This window comes from Phyllostomus hastatus, unplaced genomic scaffold (genome assembly GCF_019186645.2).
Source record: "Phyllostomus hastatus isolate PE091 unplaced genomic scaffold, TTU_PhHast_1.1 phas_scaffold_755, whole genome shotgun sequence".
NCBI lineage: Eukaryota > Metazoa > Chordata > Mammalia > Chiroptera > Phyllostomidae > Phyllostomus > Phyllostomus hastatus.
In genome coordinates, this window is record NW_025334039.1 from 10953661 (window position 1) to 10978477 (window position 24817).

General features: G+C 45.8%; 1 protein-coding gene, 1 non-coding gene and 1 pseudogene across 2 annotated transcripts; 2 read left to right on the plus strand and 1 right to left on the minus strand.

Moving 5' to 3' along the window:
- On the plus strand, positions 1 to 23941 carry HAL (histidine ammonia-lyase). The gene is made up of 20 exons (XM_045826512.1): positions 1 to 630; positions 1478 to 1538; positions 1642 to 1669; positions 2002 to 2076; positions 2164 to 2236; positions 2354 to 2420; positions 2728 to 2765; positions 3585 to 3710; positions 5657 to 5796; positions 7595 to 7642; positions 8308 to 8455; positions 9189 to 9284; positions 9383 to 9441; positions 10415 to 10495; positions 13174 to 13239; positions 13317 to 13482; positions 16238 to 16372; positions 20521 to 20629; positions 20728 to 20797; positions 22982 to 23941. The coding sequence occupies exons 1-20, from the start codon at positions 384 to 386 to the stop codon at positions 23120 to 23122; spliced, it is 1974 nt and encodes a 657-aa protein (XP_045682468.1). The 5' UTR covers positions 1 to 383; the 3' UTR covers positions 23123 to 23941.
- Positions 3259 to 3378, plus strand: LOC123810761. Its single transcript, XR_006784313.1, has one exon. It is a non-coding gene; the product is annotated as a small nucleolar RNA SNORA32 (small nucleolar RNA).
- Positions 12021 to 12194, minus strand: LOC123810747 (annotated as a pseudogene).
- Positions 23942 to 24817: the final 876 nt, after the last annotated feature.

Genomic DNA, 24817 nt, shown 5'->3' on the forward strand with positions numbered 1-24817 from the left:
ACAGGAATGCGGAGGGGAGAAATCGAGAGCCCTGAGGAAAAGGGCCGGCAGCTGCTGCCAGCAGGTGCTAGGACCCCCAGGCCTTTCTGCCAACAGGGCTGCATGGCAGGGTCACAGGGGGCTGGCCTGCCTGCATCCCCCTCTCTGGCCCCCAGCTCAGCTGTAAAATCCCAAAGGGATACTGTAGGCCCTTAATAAATATTTGCCCAACACTTGAATGAGTAAAGGCAAGGGCGGTGGCCTATTTAAAGTCCATCCTCACCCTCCCCACTCACCACACCTCTTTAGTTTCTGCTAGATAAAACTCTGTGCTCCTGGTAACTGTCACCTGCAGAGGAGCCTGGCTGCTGTGGCCTCATCAGCCTGCAGGAGCAGCTGGAACCATGCCCAGGTACACGGTGCACGTGCGCGGGGAATGGCTGGCTGTGCCCTGCGGGGACGCGCAGCTCACGGTGGGCTGGCTGGGCCGCGAGGCCGTGCGAAGGTACATAAAGAACAAGCCAGACAATGGTGGCTTCGCCTCCGTGGACGACGTGCGCTTTCTTGTGCGCCGCTGCAAGGGCCTGGGCCTGCTGGACAATGAGGACCCACTCGACGTGGCGCTGGAGGACAATGATTTCGTGGAAGTGGGTGAGTGGCAGGAGGGGAGCAGCGCTAGCTGACGCCGCAGGATGCGGCTTAGTGCTCACGTCCCTGGCGGGGAGGTCCCAACGTCATCCCCAGTGCCAGGGAAACTGTCTGCAGACGCTGCTAGGCCTCCGTGTGCCTTAGGTCCCCACTTACCCCTGTGATACAGGGGGCTTCTAGTCCCCATTTTAAAACAGGGCAACAGACTCCCAAAGGGAGTCAGGCCATTGGTAAGAAGCAAAGATCAGATCTGTGGGTTTGAATCCCTTTGCAATTATTGAATTACTATGTCTTATGTAATTATTTTTTTTAGACAGGAAAGAGGGGGAGAAAGAGAGGGGGAGAAACATCAATGTGTGTTTGCCTCTAGCACACCCCCTATTGGAGACCTGGCCTGCAACCCAGGCATGTGCCCTGACTGGGAATTGAACCGGTGACCCTTTGGTTCGCAGTCCAGTGCTCAATCCACTGATATATCCAGGGCTTATATAATTATTTTCATGGATTTAAAGACGAAGATCTTCTTGCCCTTCAAAACACTTACCAGATGAAGAGGCCAGTGGCATAGAGGAGATCAGATTTGTAAATCAAAATAAAGCTGGGATGGGCATAGAGGTGGGGGTTAGATCTTGAACTTTCATTTAAACCTGGGTCCGCCTATATCTCTGTTGTTCACTGTCCTTCCTTGTAAAGATGCTAAGAGCACTTGAAAGTGTCTGAAGTCGTTTCAAAGCAGCCATTTTGATAGACTTCAAAGGCAATTGAAGAGACCTTCCTTGGTTTACCAGCCAGGCCCAAAGTGGCTCTCCGTTGTGGTCAGTAAGGGGTCATTCTCGCATTCTTGTTTCAGTCATCGAAGGGGATGCCATGTCTCCCGACTTCATTCCATCGCAACCGGAAGGAGTTTACCTGTATCCTTTCCTGCAGGCACCCTGGCCTGCTCTGCAGGCTCCTGCCAGGGGTGGGGCTGGGGCTCTTCCACACTCCCCCGTATTTTCCTTTACCTGGCTTCAGCTACAGCAAATACCGAGAGCCTGAAAAGGTAAGCTTCGAGCCACTCTCTCTTTGCTAGGAAAATGAAGTCCCCCTCATTTAAGGAGAGTGAGCAGAATTTATGAGTAAACGCTATCCCATGCATGGGACAGGACTTTGTCCCACTGTGGGTAGTAGGGACAGGCGTTATGCTTTTCCGTTTCTAACATTCCTTACTCAGCCTCCTCTTCAGTGAGCTGTCTTCTAAATTAGTATATTAAGTAGCAGCAATAAAATTTCTGAAGTGTCAGACTTTCGTTCTGCTTGAGGCTTCCCTACTTAGTGGCCCTCATTCGAGCAACTAAGCTGTTGGGATTCACGGAGCTCCCCTCCTTTGTGCAGTACATTGCCCTGGATGGGGACAGCCTGACCACGGAGGATCTGGTCAACCTGGGCAAGGGACGCTACAAAATAAAGGTATGGGGAAGGGCGGGGCATCCTCTGACCTTTTCTGCTACCTGTGGAAACCTTCCATGTGCTCAGCTCTGACCCATGTTTTCCTAGCTCACCCCAACTGCTGAAAAGAAGGTGCAGAAATCCAGGGAAGTCATCGACAGCATCATAAAAGAAAGAACTGGTACCTTTTCCCCTTTGTGTCATACATTTATTTTTACAGACTTAAAAATATGGCCTTAAAAACACTGGCCCTAATTGGATAATGTCTGTTTTCTGTTGTTGTTGTTTTTTATTCCAGTTGTTTACGGCATTACTACAGGCTTTGGGAAGTTTGCCAGAACTGTCATTCCTATCAATAAGCTAGAGTAAGTTTGATACCTGCTCTCCCCACCAAAGACACCCACATTCACATGCCAGCTATGCCCATTTTTCAGATTCCTTTCAGCAAAGGAAATAACATTTGCCCCAGTTTACAGATGAGGGGGATGAGTCTCGGGTTAACTTGCACATGAGCTGGCATTGAAAACACAGGCCTACTGGTTTCTTTCATTGGCTCACACTGCCTCACTCTGTTCCTCCAAAGACTGAACTGTCTCTCCCTTCACTTCCCCAGAAGAGGGCACGTCTTCACCAGGAGGTTATCTAAGAGGGTTTTTTCCCTTTCTCTTTCAGGGAGCTCCAGTTCAACCTAGTACGTTCCCATTCTTCAGGTAAATCATTGCAAATGCTGCGTGCCTCCTAGATCTTGTCTGATTGGTGGAACAAAGTGTGACACATCCCGTAAGAGCCGTGCAGAGCTAGTGCCTTCCAAGGCCGGGTGCTTTGGGGGAGGAGGAAAGCAGAACGCATCAGACAAGACCACCTTCTAGCTGAATCTCACAAAAAGGAAGGGGCTCGGTGGAGGGACGGGATTGAGAGCAAAATTAAAGCTGAAACTCAGGGAATGAGTTGATTCGGATGAGTTGAGGTCAGACCGTCTGTCAAGAATTGGCTCCTGTAAGAATGAGAGGCAACATTTGCTGAGGAGTCTGCACGCTACTCTAAGGGTGTCGGGTGGAGAATGGGGGGCTCACTGAAGGGTTCCAAGAAGGGAAACTGAGAAGGCAAAACTGGAGTTTCACCTTTGTCTGGAAGATGAGACTTGAAGCAGCAAGGCAGTCAGGAAGGAGAGCAGTCCAACCATCTGAGTCAGGAGTGAAGAGACGGTCATTACCAAGGCTTTCAGAATGCAGTGTCTTGTTTGCCGTGGACATGACCGCAGAACTTGTTCCTACCAGGTTTTCTGTTGCTACGCTGCTTGTGTTCAGCCTGTTGGGAATATTTCATTAACCCTTACTTATTTTCATTGCCTAGATCAGCACTGCCCAACATAAATATAACACAAGCTTTGTGTGGTCTTGTAATACCCATTGGTAATTAGTAGGGTTTTCCAATAGCTGTCTTAGGAAAAAAAAAAGAAGTGAAGAAAAATTTGAGAGATGAAGACAGCCAGGAGGTGGGAAAGATTTTGTTTTTCAATTGTTCTGTAGGTGTTGGAAAACCACTAAGCCCTGAGAGATGTCGGATGCTCTTGGCATTGAGGATCAATGTCTTAGCCAAAGGATACAGTGGTATTTCCCTGGAGACACTCAAACAAGTTATCGAAGCATTTAACGGTAATGCAATGGGTCCCCAACTGGCCCTCCATTGAGGCTGGGCACGTCCCTTAAGGTAGACTTGATTGACGGGATGGTGAGAAATTGGACGAGACAGGAAGACACAAGATAATGGAGATGGATGGAGAAAGGGCTTGGCAAGAAGGAGGGTAGCGAGGTGGGGGGAGTGTGGCCCACACATTTTCTCGCATGTACCTCAACCCACTCTCCACCATTCTTCACTTTGTATTTGGCATCTTTAAGACTGGAACCAGTCTGAGAGTCGGGCCTTACATTCAGGGGTGGGGAGAACTTCGATTCAGCGGTGCTCAAGGGTGGTTATAGAAGTAGCATCACATCATCAGGGAACGCCATGGCTCCTGGATGTCAGGCCCAGAGACTGATTCGGTTGTTCTGGTTGGTGCCTGGGAATCTGAAATCTTAATGCTCCCCAAGTATGCTCTCCAGGCTTGAATAACTGAAATCCCCCCATAACTTGCTTGCAGTTCAAACTCTTTGGAGCTTACTTCCTGGGATAGGACAATTCAAATACGGAGACAAGGTTTGAAATGCTTTGAGAGACTGTTGTCCATTTTCATAGATACAGATAAACATTCCAGGTCAGCAGAGTCCTGGGGACCCTTTGAGGTGAAGGAACGGGAGGAAAAGCAGGGCTGGGCAGTCACAGATAGAAACGCGTGCCAGAGCTCCCAGGCTATGGACACAGGGAGCCTATATGTGATGTGCCCATCAGTGAATAGCAATTTGAACAAACAATTGATAGTATACAGGGCTGTGCTTTCAATGCCTATTTCTACCCCCTTCCTGGTCTGCCTTACAATCCCAGCTAGTACAAATTTGGCAGTGACCCCCCTCTGCATGCTTTATGGGTAAGTCTAAGGTATTCCTGGGGCCCTAGAGTTCTGAGAATTCCCCAGAGTGAACTCTGATCTGGAAGCTGGCCTGGGGGTGGCACTGCTTTATCCCATTGACGTTATTTAGCAGTTTGCAAAAACGCTGCTATTAGGAGTCCGAGTTTACTTAGAAAAACGAAGCCTCTTTTTCTGGTAACTTATTGGGAATTTCCTACAGAACAGTACAGTCCGTTCACAAGCGGTGGCAAGGTGGTAATAAGAAGAGACTGAGTTGCCTAAGACTTCACCCCCACAGAAAACCATCCACAGCTGGGGGAACCTTATCTTCCTGGCACACTTTATACTACTTTTCTAAAGTCAACATTTCCAAACATTCTCTGATAGGTTGTAATGGCCACACACAACTTTCAGTCAGAGGGAGATCTCTTAATGCCTTATTTAGATCACTTTAGATTTTTGTTCTTAAAAACAAGGCTATAATGACCCAGCTAGTTTTTTATTACATCTTTCAGATACATAGCTAGAATTCTAGAAATCTCTAGGTCAGATTAGAACATGCACAGGAACAGTAAGAGAAGGAGCCGAGGTCCGAGGAGGAAGAAGACGTTAACAGATCATCTTTATGGGGATGTAGGTTCCCGACTGCCTTTCTCCCGTGCAGCCTGACCTTGATTGCTTCTGTGTACACAGTTCCCCCCACCTACCATCCACCCCAGCTAGCTTCCCACAGTGAGTCTGCGCAGGTCCTGGCTAAAACCTGCCATGCTGCCTGTCATCCTTAGGCGAAAGTCTATACTGACAGTGACCTGCAAGAGAAGGGAGGGTCCTCTTTCCTCCCTGCTCTCCCTCACTCTCTTCCCTCCCTTTTTAATTCCTTCCTGCCTTTTTTCTCCCTTCTCCTTACCTCTTTCTGTAGCACCTCACCCAGGTCCCTTAAGTATTATTAGCTGTTCTTGAGAAACTGTCTTTACCCAGGTTATTTGTACCAGAAGAGGGTAGTAGACCCTACAAGGGGGAGGCGGGTCTCACTGGCAAAGTGAGGTTGGCCAGAATGAAGTTCTCCTGGAGTAACTGGTGTCGTTTCCCTCCCAGCCTCCTGCCTGTCCTACGTTCCCGAGAAAGGAACCGTCGGTGCCAGCGGAGACCTGGCTCCACTCTCTCATCTTGCTCTTGGGCTGATTGGAGAAGGGAAGATGTGGTCTCCAAAGAGCGGCTGGGCTGACGCTAAATACGTAAGACTTGAACAACAATGTCCATCTGTAGGAGTTTTCCTGGACTGGACACTGTGTGTATGGCATGCTCTATATCATTTAGTCCTTACAGCAGCCCCGTGATGGGGCCACAGTTATCCCTAATTTATAGATGAGAAAACTGGAGCTGAGAAGTCAAACTAGGCAAGGCTGTTAGCTCCCATACCCAACTGTCAGCCTCTGGACTTGGCAATCTCCTTGATGCAAAGGTCCAGCTGCCAGTGTTGATGCCAAGAATTTCTTTTGCACCTAAAACACTTCCGGGGCCTATTCAGGAGGTCGTGTAGTGTCACAAGTTGACTTAGTTGCTGGTCTCACAGGTACTGAGCTGTGGATTATAGCACTTACTCTGTGGCCTCTGGAAAGAAGGTCCCATTTCCCCACAAGCTCCCACCCTGGAGGCTAATTAGAAAGGCTTATTTTTGATAAAGCTTTACTGGTTTCTTCATACATCTCCAAATTCCACAAGAGCAGCCTGAAGAATTATTTAAAGTGCCATCTCTGATCTATTGTTGGGAGGTCCCCTAACAGTAAGCAAAGTGTTGAGAACCAAAGGGGAGGGAGAAGCTAGGGAAACAGATAATCCCTGTGGGGATACAGGTTCCCTGTGGACTCATCTTGATTGTCTCTCTGTGTGCAGTGTTCCCCCAAACACCTTCACACGGCAAAGCTGAGCACACCCTGTCTAAAACCTACAATGCTTCCCATTTCCTTGGGAGAAAGCGTAAACTTCATGTGACCTACAAGACTCTTGTTTGTCGTGTTACCCTGTCCCCCCTACTCGCCAGGGCTCTCCATCACAAAAGCCAGAGGTTCCTTGCAGCTGGAGTGTGCTGCATCCTGGGCAGAGAGAGCAGCACGGGTCCTTCTCCCCTTCCCCACTCACTGCTGCATCTCTGTCTGACTAGCACTCTGGGAAACTCCCCTCTCTGCTCCTCTGGTTCTTTTCCCCACCCCCAAGTCACCTTTGCTCCTCCTCTGTGTTCTCCTAGCATCTTGTACCCACTTCTCACCTCCTGGAACACTTACCATTCTGCACTGTAGTGACCCTTGATCTTGCCTGTCTCCATTTTTCCTACCCTAACCCCGCCCAACACTCCGAGCAGAGTTAGACGTGTCATAGGTACTGTAATAAGCCTGAGAAATCAACATAGGAAGCGATGCTGGCTCTGTCTTCCTCCTTCCCTGGAGGGACCTTCACTCATTGATGGTATTTACTTCTTTTATCTCAGAGAGAGATTATTTGGCCCATCTCCCCTCAGGATTTTGTTTCCATTAGGCCAACAATCTTCCTTTCGTTGGTGCTCACACATATGCCACACAAGCGAGAAGCCCTACTTTGAGGTTCTGCCAGTGTTGAGATGCATAGGAGGACTTTGGGGGTTAAGCTCCCCAGGCAGGGAATGTGCAGACTGTCAGAAGCCCCGTCCTTCTGCAGTACAGGTGTGTGTATGTGCTCAGGAAGTGGCACAAATCACTAAAGTGGACACTGAACACACAGGACCTAGAAACCAGAACTCAAGGGTGATTCTGTAGACACCAGGGCCCCTGATTTAAGTATAAAAATCATTTGAAAGTTACATCTCTTTTTAGACTAAAGAACAGAACTAGAGAATAGACCAGAGGTGACAAGCAGAGCTAATCCATCTAAGAAGTAGGTCTAATCTTTTATAAGACAGATCTTTCAGCTTAAAGATCTTTCATTGGATTCCTCAGGAAATTAGTAATAAGCTAGTATTTCATTTGTTGCCCATTTTAATTTCTTAAAACCATTCTTTAGGTCCTGGAAGCCCATGGACTGAAACCAATTGTTCTGAAACCAAAAGAGGTAAGGAGACCCAAGGAAAATTTGTTCATGTCAGCAAGTCTCTATTTATGCACTATTTTCATTCTTAATGTCAGTCTCACTGACTTCTTTAAATAAACATGGCTTACATGTTTGTTAAAATTGGCCACTAAAGAAACAACTGCTCTATGAGTATTTAAAGATTCTTCATGTCATAAGTGCCTAGGGGTTCTCTTACCTAAGAACTTAAACTTTAAATCAGAATTTCTAGGGATCCCCAAGAGATGCTCTAAGCCAGCAACCATGAGGATGCTGTAAGCCAAGAGTCTGGGGCCAGAAATGTTTCAGGGTATCTTGTCTATAATGATGAGAAGTTAAAGAAGAAATGTGACATAATTAAGAGGTAAAGATTTTATATGCCTTCTATACTGGAGCTGTTCTGCTGCCTTGAGAATGGGAGTACTTAACAGCTGTTTGATTTATAGTGATTTTATAGATGTATAGTAATGATTTCACATAGGATGGCACTTAGTCCTCAAGTGCTTCAATAAACATTACTGCCCTACACTTCAGAAAACGTGGAAAAAAAAAACATCTTTTAGTTGACTGGCCAACTTCCCGCCTATAAAAGCAAATGGTACAAAATCAACTTGCACACAGGTTTGTTACAAAGAAACAGTAGGAACCTTCTCTCCCCTGCCCCAAAGGGTCTGGCGCTCATCAACGGGACACAGATGATCACCTCCTTGGGCTGCGAAGCTGTGGAGAGAGCCAGTGCTATTGCGCGGCAGGCTGACATAGTGGCGGCCTTGACCCTTGAGGTGCTGAAGGGAACCACCAAAGCCTTCGATACTGGTCAGCACGGTTCTCCTGTTTGGCTGCTGTTCATTCTGCCAGAGCTGGTGGGGTGGGCTGGTCTAGGCCTTTAGACACGGGAGAGGTGGGGTGGGTGGTAGGGAAGAAGGAGGAAACCCAAGAGCCTGTGGCATACCCAACACTTCTCCAGCTTTATCTAGATTCCGCCACACTCGACCCTTGAAATGACCATGTTTTACAGACAGACACTGACCCTGAGAGTTAAGTGACCTGCCTCCGATCACCTGGGTCTGACTCTTTCTAAACTATGTGTAATTTTAGGAATCTGTTTGCAGGGTTTTAGAACTATAGTAGGACTCAGGCTGGTTGCCATTAGAAAACTGAGGGAGGGGGGAGCTTTAGAGGTGATAGCTTACCTAGAAAGTAGCGAGTTTGAAAGACTCTCTACTAGTACATAGGACAGAAAAACTGTCTAAAAATAACTGAGTATATCAGGCTACTATAGAACTCCCTTCCATTATGAGTCTAACTCTTTTTAGGGTAGCTCAGTGTCTTGAGTTGAATTCCCAGTAGCTGAATTCTCAACACATAATTTGCACTTGGATATTTAAAGTAGAAAGAATAAAGACAATAAGGAATATCTTGTTTTGGAGTTAAGTTTCTAATCCCGAGTGGTGGATAAGGACCCCAGGACTGCATGATGGTCCGGAGCCGCCCACGATATTGTGTTCTAATGTGAGTTGCTCAGACTTTGCCCCTTCATCAATTCTAGACATCCATGCTGTTCGCCCTCACCCTGGGCAAATTGAAGTTGCTTTTCGGTTTCGGTCACTCTTGGACTCGGATCACCATCCATCAGAAATAGCAGGTCGGTACATTTTTACGTGAGTGAACTTATCTGGGTTTGGGTTATGTGGAAGAGAATTGATAACATTTTTCCTGCCCTCCCCTCCACCGCTTCCACAGAAAGCCACAGGTTCTGTGACCGTGTGCAGGATGCGTACACCTTGCGCTGCTGTCCACAGGTAAACCAACAAACAAAAAGTTTCTTTTCTCTCTCCCAGTTCCGAGGGTGGAGGGGAGGAGGGCAGTGGGCAGGATAGAAAAAGAGGAAGGTATTAGAAAATCATGTAATGGTCTATTAGAGTCCAAATTTCTTTACTGCCTCTATTAAAAGTTATGTGGATCATACTTCTTTTTGTCCAATTATTGTCAAGTTTCTATTCCATGTGACAGGCTGGTGTTTTCCTTTCGAATTGCTGTGCTCAACCTTGTAGGGAATTCCAACAGACGACTTGCTGTGTTGGCTTAATGCCCTCACTTCTTAAAATTCTGAGTAATAACATCATCTCGATCTGTTGGTGGAATTTTACTGGGTCTCACCCTTAGACAGAACTAGAGCCAGCCTGCCAGGGCTGTTCACAGGAAGGCTTCATCAAAATTCAAGTGCCCATCCTACTCTACCTTATCTGCCCTTAAGAGGCAGATACAAATCATCATAAATTGAATCTGTGAAGCCTAACTTTAAATAATAAATGCAGATGACTCAGGTTGGCGTGGTGATTAGTTGACTGAGAGATTAACATGCTTCTCAAGAATGAGACAATACAGGGTGGGGCAAGAGTGGCCTTACAGTTGTTCTTATGGGAAATAAGTACTTAAGAAAGAATAATACAAAAATAAACTGTGTTTTTCCTACTCACAACTGTAAACCTGCTTTTACCCACCCTGTATGTCAGCGTGTGCCAAATTCCAGTCTACCATGTAATGAAGAGTCCTCCCTAGTGTAAATACTCACACTTCCTTGTGCTCGGCACGTTCTAGTGTAGCTGGCTGGATCATAAACATCCACAGGGAAGAACTGCCCAATTCGCTCCAGCGTAAGAACGAATCCCACTTTCCAACATTCTTTCTATTCTAATAAGAATATCACCTCTATGTGACAGGCACCATTGGCAGTGCCTTCCACGTATTAACTCCCTTAATCTTATGTTTTAGGTGCACGGTGTGGCGAATGACACCATAGCGTTTGTGAAGAACGTGATCACCACAGAACTAAACAGCGCAACAGATAACCCTGTATCTTTTGACGGTTTACTAAACTGTAGTTACAGAATTTCAGCTGGTGATTTTGAGATCTGAAGTGACCGTTTTGTGTAGCTTCTCTTCTCTGTCACTCCGCTTCATAAACTGAGTAGCTGAGTCTCGGAAGGTAGGTGGCTGTCTCTAGATCAGAGCTGGAAAGTGGCAGAGGTAGGCTTGTGGACCTAATCTCGGGTTCGGAGTCTCACATGCCGTGCCTTCAAAACTGACCCATTAAAGATTAAAGGAGGGATTTCAGCATCAGCCGAGACATTTCATGAAGACATTTGCCCTAAAACCCATGGCTGAGGTTGTTGGTAGAAGGATGAAGACCTGCGTCGCAGGTGTGATTGTGGAGACCCAGGGCAGGTGGTACTTATGCAAGCCTTCCTGGTTCTAGCATTAAACAGAGAGCCACTTTTTAACACTGACCAAAGTGTTGTTCAAAAAGTTACAGCTTTGCACACCGGAATTTTAATTTCCGACGTGGACATCAAGCAAATCAATGTTTCTCCATGTTTGCACAGAGAAGAGTAAGAACCCTTCCCTTTCTCAAGGATGGGACTCTACTTTCTTTCCTGGTGTGGCTGCCTCAGAGCCGTCTTCTCTCCGCTGTGGAGTGCTCTGTGATGGCTCCGCTCCCCCAGAAGCTGGTGTGATCAGCCAGGGGTCACACTGGCAAAGTCTTCACAGAGACAACACTGCCTATGAAGACCACCAGCCCCTGAGGGATCTGTTTTTCCTCTCCTACATTTTTAACACTGGAGACGGTGCTGAACGAGCTGCAGACAGGTCCCCAGCCGCGGTGCGAGGTTTCTCACAAGACCTGTTCTGCGTGGCTTCTCTGACGAGCTCCCTGCGGGGTGTGCGGTTTACATCCTCTCGGATTGCGTCACAGTTCGGTCAAACCCACACTAGATAATCCTCAACTCACTAGCCCACCTCTACACCGTCCCACCTTCCAAATGGAATAGATTTCCTGAACTCCGTGTGGTCTGGTCTTGTCTGTCTATCCTGTAGAGTGGAAGTATCCATTTTACGCTTACATAATTTAGGCTTGAAAGGGTATCTTAGAGAGTTTTAAAAAACATTAAATTACTGGAAATGGGGGAAGAAATAATTCCCTACTAAATCCCCCCCCAACCCACCACTTGCTTCAACAAAAATCTCAGCCAAAAGTCCTCTACTTCCTCAATTAAAGATTTGTAATTGCTGATAAATTTCCAATAAACTGATCTTTGGGAGCTCTCCTGCAATACTGGTGTTACCCAAAAGAATATTTTTCTAACTTTTCTATCGTGGATAAAGAGCACCTATCACCTAGTTGCTGGGCATTATGGGAGTTAACTTCTAATTGCTATAATTTAATAGCCAACAGATTTGGAGCTAGAGAACAGTAGAACATGCTCAAACTCCAAACTGATGCAGAGATCACTTGCAATAAGGATCCAGAGAACCAAGACCTGTGGGTGGGGTGGGTTCATGGACAAGAGCAAGAATGGGGCCTAATATGCTCTCAGCTATAAGGTACAGAAAAGGGTAACTCCAAACTTGACTAAGATGATGTAATACATGCATCTCCAGCTCTTCACCTTTCTCACACAGAATGAGTTTCTAGTCAACAGGTAGTGAATATTCTTGAAACTGATAAGAACAGATACTACACTTTATCTTAGCCAAAAGGCTGAGAAGCGATTATATCCTTTAAAACCTTTTTATTCATTTTTTAATTCTAGTTATTTACTATTTTTTAGAGAGAGGAGAAGGGAAGGAGAGAGAGAGGGAGAGGAATCGTGATGTGAGAGAGAATCAATGGCCTCTTGTGCGTGCCCTGACTGGGATCCGAACTCACAACCCAGCCACGTGCCCTGACCAGGAATCGAACTGTTGACCTTTTGCTTTGAAGGATGTCACCTAACCAACTGAGCCACACCAGTCAGGGTGGTAGTGAATATTCTTTAGTTCAGTAGGTAATAATTGGCTTTTTGGAACCTGAAAGAAGGGTCTGTCACTGCCTTTGTCTGTTGGTTTAAGTAAAGTGCATGATGGGGTGAAATAGGCCCTGAGAATACCAATATTCAGTGAGTCCAAAGCTACCTCTGACCTAAACGGGTTTACGACGATCATTGGCCGCCATTTGCTGTGAACGTTGGCACGGAATCACTGAGTAGACAGGTTTGTCTGAAAGTTTTCCCAGAATTGACTGTTCCAGACAATGTGGTGGCTGGTCATCAGCAAAGCCTTCCATTCAGCAGGTTCTTCCGTGGAGCGCAAGCTCACAGCGCCCACTGAAGAAATACAACTTGCTTTTAAACTAGTGTCCTGGTCTCTGCTCTTAGTTTCAGGTTATAAATTTCTTGAGGGCAAGTAGTAACCACCTGATTAGTACAGTTATAGTGCTTGAGAATCTCAAATCTCAAGAGAAAACAGCCTTTCACGCCTTGTGTTTCTCTGGCCCCGAATTGTGCATTTATGATCCTCCTTCAAGGTTATGTTGGTTTGTTTTGTGTGTTTGCCCCTTTATGTCGACAACTGCTTGTGGAAAAACTCTTCTTCTCTCCACCTCACATTTTGCAAGGGCTGCCACCTCAATGCTAGAAATCAGCAGTTGGGGAAAGCATCACACTTGGAGTGATCAGCCAGTGTTACTTTCAAGCCTTAACCTGTTTTGAAAGATGGTCTTTGCCAGCCGGGGAGAGACTATTTCTGGAGGAAACTTCCACGGTGAATACCCAGCCAAAGTAAGCTTTTTAGAATTGCTGCTGCCCCTGAAAGCGTATTCCAAATACAGGCCAACTGAACTGAGACCCTCTTTCAGGCCCTGGACTACTTGGCCATTGGTGTCCACGAACTTGCCGCGATCAGCGAAAGAAGAATTGAAAGGCTCTGTAACCCCTCCCTCAGCGAGCTGCCCGCCTTCCTGGTGGCTGAAGGCGGTCTGAACTCTGGATTCATGATAGCCCACTGCACAGCCGCAGCCCTCGGTAAGCACACTGCCCGCTTCCCAGAACGCAAGCCTGCCCGGTGAAGGGCCTCTCCATTTTACCTGAAAATATCAAATGTTGTCTTTAAATGAGATCTACCTGTTTCAACACCTGCATTTGCATCCTACCTCTCTTAATACAAAAGCAGCAGGTTGTCTCTTTAATATTTTATAGAAAACAATTAAAACAAAACCTAAACAATATTAGACTGAAACATAAAAAATACATTAGTGCAATGGTAAACCATACGGCTTCCATAGTTTCTCTGTAGGAAGCAATTTGACATCACATACGAACTTGATCTTTGTAGCTTTTCCCCAATCTCAATTTGAAAATGATCAAAAAGGTCATCTGAAATTTGCACTGACCTGAATAATTGGACTTTGGAGACATTTCATTAGATACACTGACCCCTGAAAATGTGGTCCCAACATGCAACAACGCTTATAACAAACAGGAGGCCCTCTGTGAATACTGAGCTCCAACACAGATTTCTGGGCCAGCACTGAAAGGGAGAGATCAGTGACTCATCAGAACGGCACCTGGCACAAACGAAGTGCTAAGGACTTCACCTGTGTTCACTCACTCGGTCATCACAACAATATTGTGAGGCACAAACTATTTTTACCTCCACGTTCCAGACGAATACCTGGAGATCTGAGAAGTAGTGTTGTACCCAATATTGCACATCTAGTGAGAGGCAGAAAATTCAAGCCCAGGCATGTTGGCGCCTGAATCCGTGCTTTCCTTTCAGTTAATAAGGATCTCGTTTTCATCGATACTTAATCCTAAAATGAGGTAGCCAAATTGAACAATAGAAATGCAGGATATGCAATTAAATTTGAATTCTTTAGGACAGGCTTCTACTAAAACTTATTTTTTAATCTGAAATTCAGATTTAACTGAGCATTCTGTGTTTCTGTCTGGCTAACCTACCCGGAGGCAGGATAGCGTGGTGGTTCATTAAGAGCACAGAGTCCGTGTTCGAATCCTGGCCCTGCCATTTTCAGTGTGACATGGAATGAGTCTCAGTCCTGTTGACTCTCAGTTTACTCCTCTGTAGAGTGGCATGATAAACTTCCCTAGTGGGGCTGTTGAGTAGGAAGCGAAGTAATGCAGGAAAAGCCTTAGAATTATGCCTGGTGGTAAACAAGTATAGTTGCTCTTACTATTACTCCTAATTCCTTCCTCGCTTAAACCTCACACTAAAACTCAACAAAAATAACCAACAAAGGGCCACTGACGTCATCTTCTCCTCTGTCTAGTGTCTTCTATTTGTTCACTTACCTGCTCATTAAAACTACCCTTTCAAAGGGTAACAAGTTCTCACATTAACATTGTGTGGGGAGAGGTCACTGATTTCTAGAGAACATTACGGACTTCAGAAAGCCCCGTTTGAATGGGGTTAGCTCCCCAAGCTGCCTATCGAAGTTGTCCCGTTTGCTTTCATTATAACGAAACTGTCATTTTTCTTCTTTTTTTAGCCATTTGTATATTATGTTTCTGAATAAGCCTCATCACAGCCTGCTGACCCAGGGAGCGGGTTCAGGGCCCCAGGACCTGGGTTGCAGTGCTGACATCCTGGGCAAACCAGCATGAGTGGATCACCCCTATTAAATCTAGATTAGTCCAGATAGGATCCCTTAGAGCAGTGATGTTCAACCTTTTTCATCTCATGGCACACATAAACTAATTACTAAAATTCTGTGGCAACCAAAAATATATATTATTTTTTGTTGGCCTGACCAAAAAAAAAAAAAAAGGGTATAATTTTGATTCATTCACACTGGACAGCTATTGTTGTGTTCAATGTTGTCATTTTTTTATTTGACAGTCTAAGGGGAAAGAGGTCAATGCCCCTGACTACTTAGTCAGGTACTGCATGTTTTAAAAAGTCTTGCGATGCGCTGGTTGAAAATCACTCCCTTATAACGTGGAAAACTGTGGATGCTTCACTCACAGCCACTCTCAATGCCACAGAAAGAGGGGACAAGGCTCTCTGAGCTTGACCTTTCCTGGCTTCTGACGCTGGAAAGAAGGAACTCTCTAATCCAGGTCCTTGCTACTTCAGGTGTGGGCCACAGACCAGGAGCACAGCTGTCACTGGGGAGTTTGTTAGAACAGCAGAATCTCAGGCTCCACCCCAAACTCACACTGGCATTTTAATAAGATCCAGTGATGCGTGTGCCCTAGAAAGTGTGAGAGACATCACTCTGCGGTCCTCTCTAGGAACCTGTCACCGCCCGAAGATATCTCTGGCAGCCTTCAAGCCCTTGATTAAACTCAGACCATTCACTTATGTCACTGTTGAACAGTGTGAACCATCAAATCTTCTTGCCCAAGGTCTGTGGATCCAGCCTCCGTGCCCAAATGCCACACTTGAATTCCAATGTCACCTCCGCTGGTGACACAAGCAGTCAGGTTGTTCTCGAGGACCTGGAAAGGACCACATGTCTTTTTTTCTTTGTCTCCCTGGCATGCTAAGTGCTTCCAATGTTTTCAATGTGGCTTTGTAATATGATGATTTCCATTGGTTCTTAGAACTCACTATAGCTTTAGAGTTCTTCTCACTTTGTGTGTGTGGGAGAACATCCTATGTCCTTTTCCAAAGTAACTTTGGAGCATCTGGTGCTTGGACAACCACCAAGAGCTCCTGGAGAAGGCCCTCCATGCCACGGAGCACTTTGGGACAGCGTGTGTCACTTTGGCAGTCCTTTCTGCAGGAACACACTTAACACGCCCTGGCCTCTTGCAGTTTCCGAGAACAAGGCGCTGTGCCACCCCTCGTCCGTGGACTCCCTCTCCACCAGCGCTGCCACGGAGGACCACGTCTCCATGGGAGGATGGGCAGCCAGGAAGGCCCTCAGGGTCATCGAGCACGTGGAGCAAGGTAACCCCAGCCAGGTTGGGATGGCAGGCTTCACCGGTAAACGACTTCACCAGTGGTCCTCAAAGTGGGGTCCCCATGGGCAGCATCAGCACCAGCATCCTCGGGGCTCTTGTTAGAGGGGCGGATTCTCAAGCCCCTCCCCAGACTTGCAAATGAGAAACTCTAGGGAGGGAGCAGAAGTTGGGTATAACAAGCCCTCCAGCTGATTCTCACATTTGCTGAAGATTAAGAACCACCCTTGCTGGCTAAGCTGGTGCATCTGCCCGTTATTTTATTTTTAAAAACAAGACTTTCCAAAAATCTCAAAGTGGGGAGATTAGTGCCATGAACCTCATTTACACTGTGACTCCACAGTTAGCACATTTACTTCATTTTTTCTTATACTTTCCTCAAATTATTTTCTAACAAATCCCTGTTACATTATTTTCTGCCTTTAACGCTTTACCTCTTAAATATCAATGTTTGCTTATCCACCAGAATGCCATCATCACGGCCACCGAGTCTTGGTATCACCATCAAGTACATATTTTAAATTCTCCCAGTTCACTTGGTATCTTGACAGTGGGTTTGTTCAAATCAGGAATTGAGGCCCACAGTTTAAATTGCCAGTCAGGGTTTTAAGCTGCTTTTCCTCTAGAATAGTCCCATCCCCCGCCTTTTCTCCTGCCTTCATTCCGTTGGCTAGTTAAAAACTAGGTCAGTTTTCTGATAGAAACCGGTATCCTGAACTTACCTGCTGCTTCCTTGTCGTGGTACTCCTACCTTGTTCTCCATCCCGTGCGTTTGCTGTACCCTGCAGTGGGCTCTCAAGGCCTGACAAGCTTTAGGTCCAACCGTTTTGGCAAAGACACTTCACAGTGGAGCCTGGGTTAGGGCCACGTCTCCCCGCCTTCTTCACGACCTCTTGTTTTGTTTTTTAAAGGGAAATAGCCTTCCTTTAGACTTACTTTCTAAGTTCCTAAGTTTTTGCAACTGTATAAAAGGCAGTTGGCTGACAAAAGAATATCACTATTTTAAGATAAATGTGATCAAATTAAGTCTTCCTTTTCATGACATATATTTTTGGTAACGGCTGCACTGAGACGTAATTCACCCACCATGAGATTCACCCGTTTAAAAAGTACAACTTGGTGGCCTTTAGTGTATTCGCAGAGGTGCACAACCACCACCACGATCAGTTTTAGGACATTTTTATCACCCCAAAAAGGAACCGTGTACCCTTTAGTTAGCACCTTCCCATTTTCCTTCTCCCATCTGCCTTCCTCCCAGGCCTGGACAAATTAATATGCTCTCTCTCTGTACTGATTTGCCCATTCTGGGCATTTCATATAGGTGGAATCATATCACGTGTGTGGGGCGGGTTTTGTGATGGGCTTCACTTAGCATAATATGTTCAAGCTTCACATATGTCGTAGCATGTGTCAGAACCTCATTCATTTTTCTGGCCAAATAATACTCCATTGTACAGATACATCACATTTTGTTTATCCACTTGTCAGCTGAGGGACATTTGGGTTCTGTCCACCCTTTGGCCAGAATGACTAATGCTGCTATGGACATTTATGTAAAAGTTTCTGTGCAGACCTGTGTTTTGGTTTGTCTAGAGTGGAGTTGCTAGGTCATGCAGTAACTTTAGGTGCACCTTTGTGAGGACAGCCGCAGAAGGGGCTGTGCCGTGTTGCATGCCTATCCCCAGGGTGTGGGAGCTCTGATTTCTCCACAGCGTCGCCAACCCTTCTTGTCATCTGTCAGCCACAGCGTATTCTTAATGTTCATTCTCAAGATGTTTATTCCCCTTAAACTTGCTGCTCCGGCCCAAGTCACGCTTATCAGTTCTCAGATCTCTTATCCAGTTCTTCAGCCAACCAGCCTGACCTGCAGAAGACACCAAATCAAGCCTGTCATCTTCTTTTGCTTGGTCTCCTTGTTTTCACTACTGTTCTTCTACAGTCACCAGGTACAATAACCAGGGTGAGCTCCTCACACCATAATTTGACCGTGCCATGTCCTGCTGAAAATTTGCCGATTACTTCTTACTGTTCAAAACAAGTTCCAACGCCCTTCCTTAGCCTACAAGGATCATGTGGGGCAAGATCTGGCTTCTGGCTCGCACCGCCACCTCTCTCCATCCCCTTCTCTACCCTGGAACCACAGTGTTGTTCTTGTTCCTGCCAAGGACCCATCCCTCCCTCAGCACCTGAGTCCCCTCTGGTCCCTCTGCCTGCAACACTGTTCCCCCAGGGCTTCCCGTGGTTCACTTCCTCACTCCAGGTTTCACCACAGACGCCCTCCCTGTTCGCCCCGGCCAGCATAGTGCCCACTGTTCTGTACCCCCCTTGTTTTCCTAATAGCACTTAGCACTCCTGACATAGGGACTTAGGCTAGCTTGTCTCTCCCAGTAGACTGTAAGCTCCATGAGGGCCGGGATCTTGGCGAACATGCTCACATCCCTACATGGACCTAAAATACCTAGAATGGTGTCTGGCACAGATTTGGTGTTCAAATGTTCACAGGACATTAAAGTGGGCAATATAGGTCCAAAGTATAGGTCCAAAGTATAGGCCTAGCTCATCTGATGTAGTTCTGTATGTTGCGGACTCCAGCCAGCAGAGTCTGCATGTTGTAACTGAAGACAAAAACAAATGCACACAGATTATAGCAGTCCTGTGGAGAAAGGGGGATGGTACACGTACTGTCTTAAGATGAGAGTCCTATGGCTGCTTCTCTCAAGGGGAGAGCACCCCACCCTTGCCTGGACAGGCTTTTATTGTTTCTCCTGGGTCTTATTATCTATACACAGAATGTTGTTGTCTACATTTTAGATACAATCAAGGCAACGAAAATAACAAATGCAGAAGACAAAGATGGCAAGCTGATTATGTTCCATCCTTGGGAAAATTCACACAGGCTTTGGAAATTACCTTGAAGATAGGCAATAAACATCTACTGTTTCAGACCAGGGCGAGGGACTTTTAGCAAGAGCAAGCAAAAACAGTCTGGATGCATTTTCTGGGCCTGGTTCCCATGGGGAAACGGGTTTGAGGGTCTGGCTCCTGCCCACCACTTCGCTCCTATCTGCTTTCGATATATGGCTGAGTCACATTCATCATTTTCAAACAAACCGGTTCCCTACATCTATACATTGATAACAGGTGCAATTCAAAAGAAAACCAGAATTGGCAGTTTGAATTTCAAGCTTGTTCATTGTTACTTAAGTTTGCTTTGATTCCAGTATTAAACAAATACCCACAAATCTTGGAATCCAGTAGTGCCGGATATGAAGTAACAAGATGAGTACTTGCTCATTATAGCACCCAGTGATTCCTCACTGCATAAGGGGTGCAGAGAGAGAGTAGTTCTGCCTGGATTAAACAGTGAATGAGACGGTCGTTCTCTCTGCCCGCTGGGAAATCAGAGTCTAGCCAGAGAAGCAGACATTGGACAACAACGTGGCCACTCTTAGCAGCACTTACCAAAATTCTGAGTAAATAACAGAGTTCAAGGAGAACGTAACTGTGTCTGAAGGAATAAGACCTGAACAACAAGTAGGGCCAGCTGATTGGGTGGCGAGGTGCAAGATTCGCTTTGTAAGGGAAGAGGTGTGGGCATAAAGCAAATTGCTCTGACCTGCATTGAGATGATGGCACAAGACATTCAAGTACCGATTTCCAGAATTCCCATTTTAGGGGACGTGCGAGCCTTCGAGCTGGAAGGCTCGAAAGGGACGTTATGCAAAGTGGGGGTAAAGTCGGTTTACAGTTGTGAACATGTGAAACACAGAGTTTACTCTCATGTTATTATCTATGAATCACTGTGCCAGTTTCCACCCGAACACGGAGAACCTACCTTGGCCCCACCCTGCAGATCAGGCCCAGGGCAACCCAAGACGGGTCCGCTCATTCCTTCCCGGCTTCCGCGATCCTTGGATGAGGTTCTGTGTGCAGGTGTTTCAGGCTAAAGGGATGAGCAAGGCTAAAAACATGTGGAAATTTACAGATTTTTCCATCTCGATTGAATGAGGTGAGAAAGGGAAAAGCAAGACATTTCCCTGGATTTTTCCCGCTTCTCACCGTCCACGTCCGTGTGGTTCGCAGCCCTCCAGCCGAGGTCAGGCCTTAACCAGCCGCCCCTCCCCCGTCTCGTTTCAGTGCTGGCCATCGAGCTCCTGGCAGCCTGCCAGGGCATCGAGTTCCTGCGCCCCCTGAAGACCACCACTCCCCTGGAGAAGGTCTACGACCTGGTGCGCTCTGTTGTAAGGTGAAGTCACACAGGCCCCGGGATGTGACGCCATTTCAGAACTGGGAACCCTGGCCCTATTGCTGCTCGCCTGACGATTTGACTTGCCTTCTCTGCAGGCCCTGGATAAAAGATCGATTCATGGCTCCGGACATCGAGGCAGTGCACAGGCTGCTTGTAGAGCAAAAGGCAAGCGGCCTACTTGGCTGATTTCTTTGTTTGGGGTCAGATGGGAAAGTAAAGTGGAGTGGGTCTTGGAGATGCATTGTCTCATTCTTCTGTTTTCTAGCTATTTCTTGGAAACGAACAAAAAGGTACTTGGGCAATTTGCAAGGCCACCACTAAAAGCTATCTTAGGTGTCCCATGTTGAATACCCAAACATTGAATACCTGAGGATTGGAGGCAGAAATACATTTTAAATGGATTTTGGAACAAGTATGCATGGGGAGAAAATGAAAGTTTTGTGGATCCCCTTCACCAAAAATGTACTTTTTCATTCAAAAGCACTTTCTCTTTCTATAATGCATCCACCACCACCACCACCTGGTCCCACGCCTGCATAGATCAGAGGAGAAAACAAAGTCCCAAGGTTTTGCTTAAAGGGCCATGGGGCTGCCTAGTGCTCTGGTGCGTCCTGCCCATCACCCTGGGTGGCACAGGTTCCCTTTACGGCTGATTTCCCCCAGCCACACCGACTACAGGCTTGTCTGAGAGAGACAATTGCCTAGCATGCTGACTCATTTTAAGTCTATATTTTAAAGCTCTTGAAGTCATTTTTACTAATTTGTGGGTATCATGTTCCCCAGAGTTGCTTGATTTCCCCTGAAATCATTGCTCTGCTCTTGGGGAACAGTTTTTCCCTTTGACCTTCACACCTGCCATTTTCAAGTGTGCCCTGCACCCTCTGAGCAGAGCCCCTCGCCTGCTGCCAACTTTGGTGCCAGTGCAGAGTGTGTGAGAGGTTAGCCTTTTTTTTTTTAAATTGAAATACAATTGGCACAAAACACTATATTAGTTTCAGGTGGGCAAGGTAATTATTCAGTATTTGTATATATTGCAAAATGATCATGGCAAGTGTAGTTAACATCCATCACCATACATTGTTGCAAATTATTTTTTCTTGCTATGAGAACTTTTAAGATCTGCTCCCTTAGCAACTCTCAAATGTACAATGCGGCATTATTAGCTATAGTCGCTGTGTTGTGCACTGTGTCCCATGCTCATTTATATTATAAGTGGAAGTTTGTACCTTTTCACTACTTGACCCATTTCACTTCCCTCTACTTCCCCCCTCTAGCAACCATCAGTCTGTTCTCTGTATCTGTGAGTTTGGTGTATTTTATTTTATTTTATTTTAGATTCACACATAAGTAAGATAAGCCAGTATTTGTCTTGGACTTATTTCACTTAGCATAATGCCTTCAATGTCCATCCATACTTTCACAAATGGCTAGATTTCCTTTTTCTTAAAAAGCTGAATAATATTCATACATGTGTATATATATCACATTTTCTTGGTTTCTCTATACATTCATCAATGGACACTTAGCTTGCTTTCATGCTTTGGCTGTTGTAAATAGTGGCAAAGAATGTGGGGGTGCAGATACCTTTCCAAAGAGGTTAGTTTTTGAAAGAATACATCATGTAAGGCGATTCCAGAGAATAGGCAAAGAAGTCTCCTCGGCTGTCAGGGGCAACCAGGTAAAAAGCAGCTGTAAACCAAGAACAGGACTTAACTTGAGATGTTGTGCTTGACTGAGAACAGGTTGGCGGGTGGGGGTAAAAACCACACGAGGGTCGGAGGCAGTGCTTCCTACGCTGAAATGTGCATGTGAACCTTCTGGAGACTTCGTTATATTAAATGCTCGGGGTCAGCAGGTCTGGGGTGGGGCTGACATTCTGCCGTGTCCCAGGGGCTGCTGGTCCAAGGGCCACTTTGAGTAACAAGTCTGAGGGGCGGAGCCCACGTGGCAGGGAAATAGAACAAAAGAAGAAATCCATCACTTTTTATGACCCAAGACTCACTTTAGAAAACACATGGTCAGATCCCCGAGCAACTTTCTTCATTCTGTCCACACTGACTTCTCCGGGTTTTGTTTATTGGCTTGTTTGGCTCCAGAAGAGTAAGCCACTGAAAGAAAACCTTCATGGTAACTTTAGAGAAGTTTTGGACTTTGTATGTTAAAAGCTTTGAATGTACTCAAAGATTAATCGACACGGATTGTGTGTTAGATGCCTTGTAATAAAGGCAAGCAAACAGATGTTCTGTGTCTGGTCAGGTGTAGACAATGTTTGGGCTTCCGGTGAGGCTGATGCCTAATGGCATGCGAAAACAATGTTGTCAACATTTCGGTTTTGTCCTTGTTTCTCAGGTTTGGGAAGTAGCTTCACCATATATCGAAAAATACAGAATGGAGCATATCCCTGAATCAAGACCTGTTTCTCCAACGGCCTTTTCACTGGAATCTCTACACAGGAAATCCAGCATCATCCCAGAGTCTGGGGATCTTTAAAGGGCTTTGTCATGGAATTGTAGATCAGATGCTACTTAGTTTAACAGCAAGCTGTGTCATGCAGAAGCAGAGACCTGAGAACTTTTTTTCGGTAGATCAATTCATTATACAATTCAGTTCTTCTAACACCTACCTTGGTTAGACTCGAGGCAGCATTACAGTTGTTAAATCTAGTGCTATGTTCTTATCGATCTGGTCCAAGGTCTAGCCAGCAGGTGTTTTCAGAGGGTAGGAGTTTTCTTTCTTTAATGCTATCCAAAGGCCACTAACTCTTAAGGGTGAGAAGAGCAGCCACACTGCATGGGTCTTTTACTCTTAACAGTAGATCAACTCAAATCCTGAAACAGACTGACGGCATTCTTTCCCCCCCAGAATTAGACTTTGGTAAAATTTTTTTTTTTTTGCTTTGGCAAGCTCTCCACTAGTTAACTTTGGCTCAGTGTACTATGATATTGCACTATAAAAAATGTTCCTCAATATGCCTTCACAAATAACCCTTTTAAAAACCATAATTTGTCTTTAAGTTTCTCTTTCTTCTATTAAATTGAATCATAGTAAAGAATAGTCAATAGGTCAACAGGAGGTTTGTGTAAAGAAATTAATGAATGATTGCTATTGGAGTGGCGCTTATTGAACTGTGTGTTTCATATTTATCAGTTATCACTACACATATCCAAACAAGGACTCAGATGCTTAAACTGGAGTTGGAGGTTAGTATTATCACTACCTTACTATGTGTTAGTTCATGATTCACATTGTTTCTTTTTTATTGGATTATTGGGGTGACATTGGTTAATAAAGTTACACAGATTTCTGGTATACAATTCTGTGATACATCATCTGTGTATGGTATTGCATCCTCACCACCCCACATCAAGTCTCCTTCTTGATTCATGTTCTTGTAATAACACTGCGTTAAGCCTGCTCATTTCACAGACAAGGAATCTGATGATCGGGTCCAACCCCTTGCTGGCATGGTAACCATTAAAATGAGACCCCATTGACAAAGACCAGATGGGGCCCTGGGATGTATTACCCAATCTGGGTTTTTCCCCCTCAAAATTAAGTTTTAAAGGGCCTTTCTGGAAAGGCTTCAGTGTAATTTTCCAGATGAAAGATGAATCAGAGGACCTCTCATCTTCCCAGATCTGTGACTTGGTGCCCATCTGTGCAAATGGGTGCAAAGCTTCCCCAGTTCAGGAGTCTGGAACCATGTGTCCAAAAACTGCAGCTGGTTCAGGAAAGGGCAGACACACTTGCCAGATTGCATACCTGAGTACAGCCAAACTGCGTGCAACAGTATATTGCCCAAGAGAGTTTTCACCCTAGATTGCAACCTGTCTGCAGGAAAGGTGGGGGCAGGAGTCAAAACCACTGCCCACAGCAATTCAGTGAACAAAAAATATGCTGAGGAACTTGTTTGCAAAAAAGATGTTCTCCATGGTGTTCCTTGCTGAAATGTAAACACACACACACACAAATGAAGTTGATTCATTCTTACCTGTGAGCTGCAGCTGAGCTAGTAAACCCACCTGTCTGATGGCTGGTTTTCACTCCAATTTAGGGAGTGCTGGGTCCCACAGGCCCCTATGGTCCTTAGGGGCCCTTTGTCTTTGAGATTTTTTAGACCACTCACATAGTAACTGACATCACATGCCTTCAAGAGAATGTCAAGGTAAATATGGAATAAACTCA

Bases quoted from the DNA above. Each gene is read 5' to 3' on its own strand.
- HAL (XM_045826512.1), top strand. From the start codon at position 384: ATGCCCAGGTACACGGTGCACGTGCGCGGGGAATGGCTGGCTGTGCCC. The intron at 2,237-2,353 runs GTACCTTTTCCC...TTTTTATTCCAG, and splicing joins CATCATAAAAGAAAGAACTG to TTGTTTACGGCATTACTACA. The intron at 9,285-9,382 runs GTCGGTACATTT...CCGCTTCCACAG, and splicing joins CCATCCATCAGAAATAGCAG to AAAGCCACAGGTTCTGTGAC.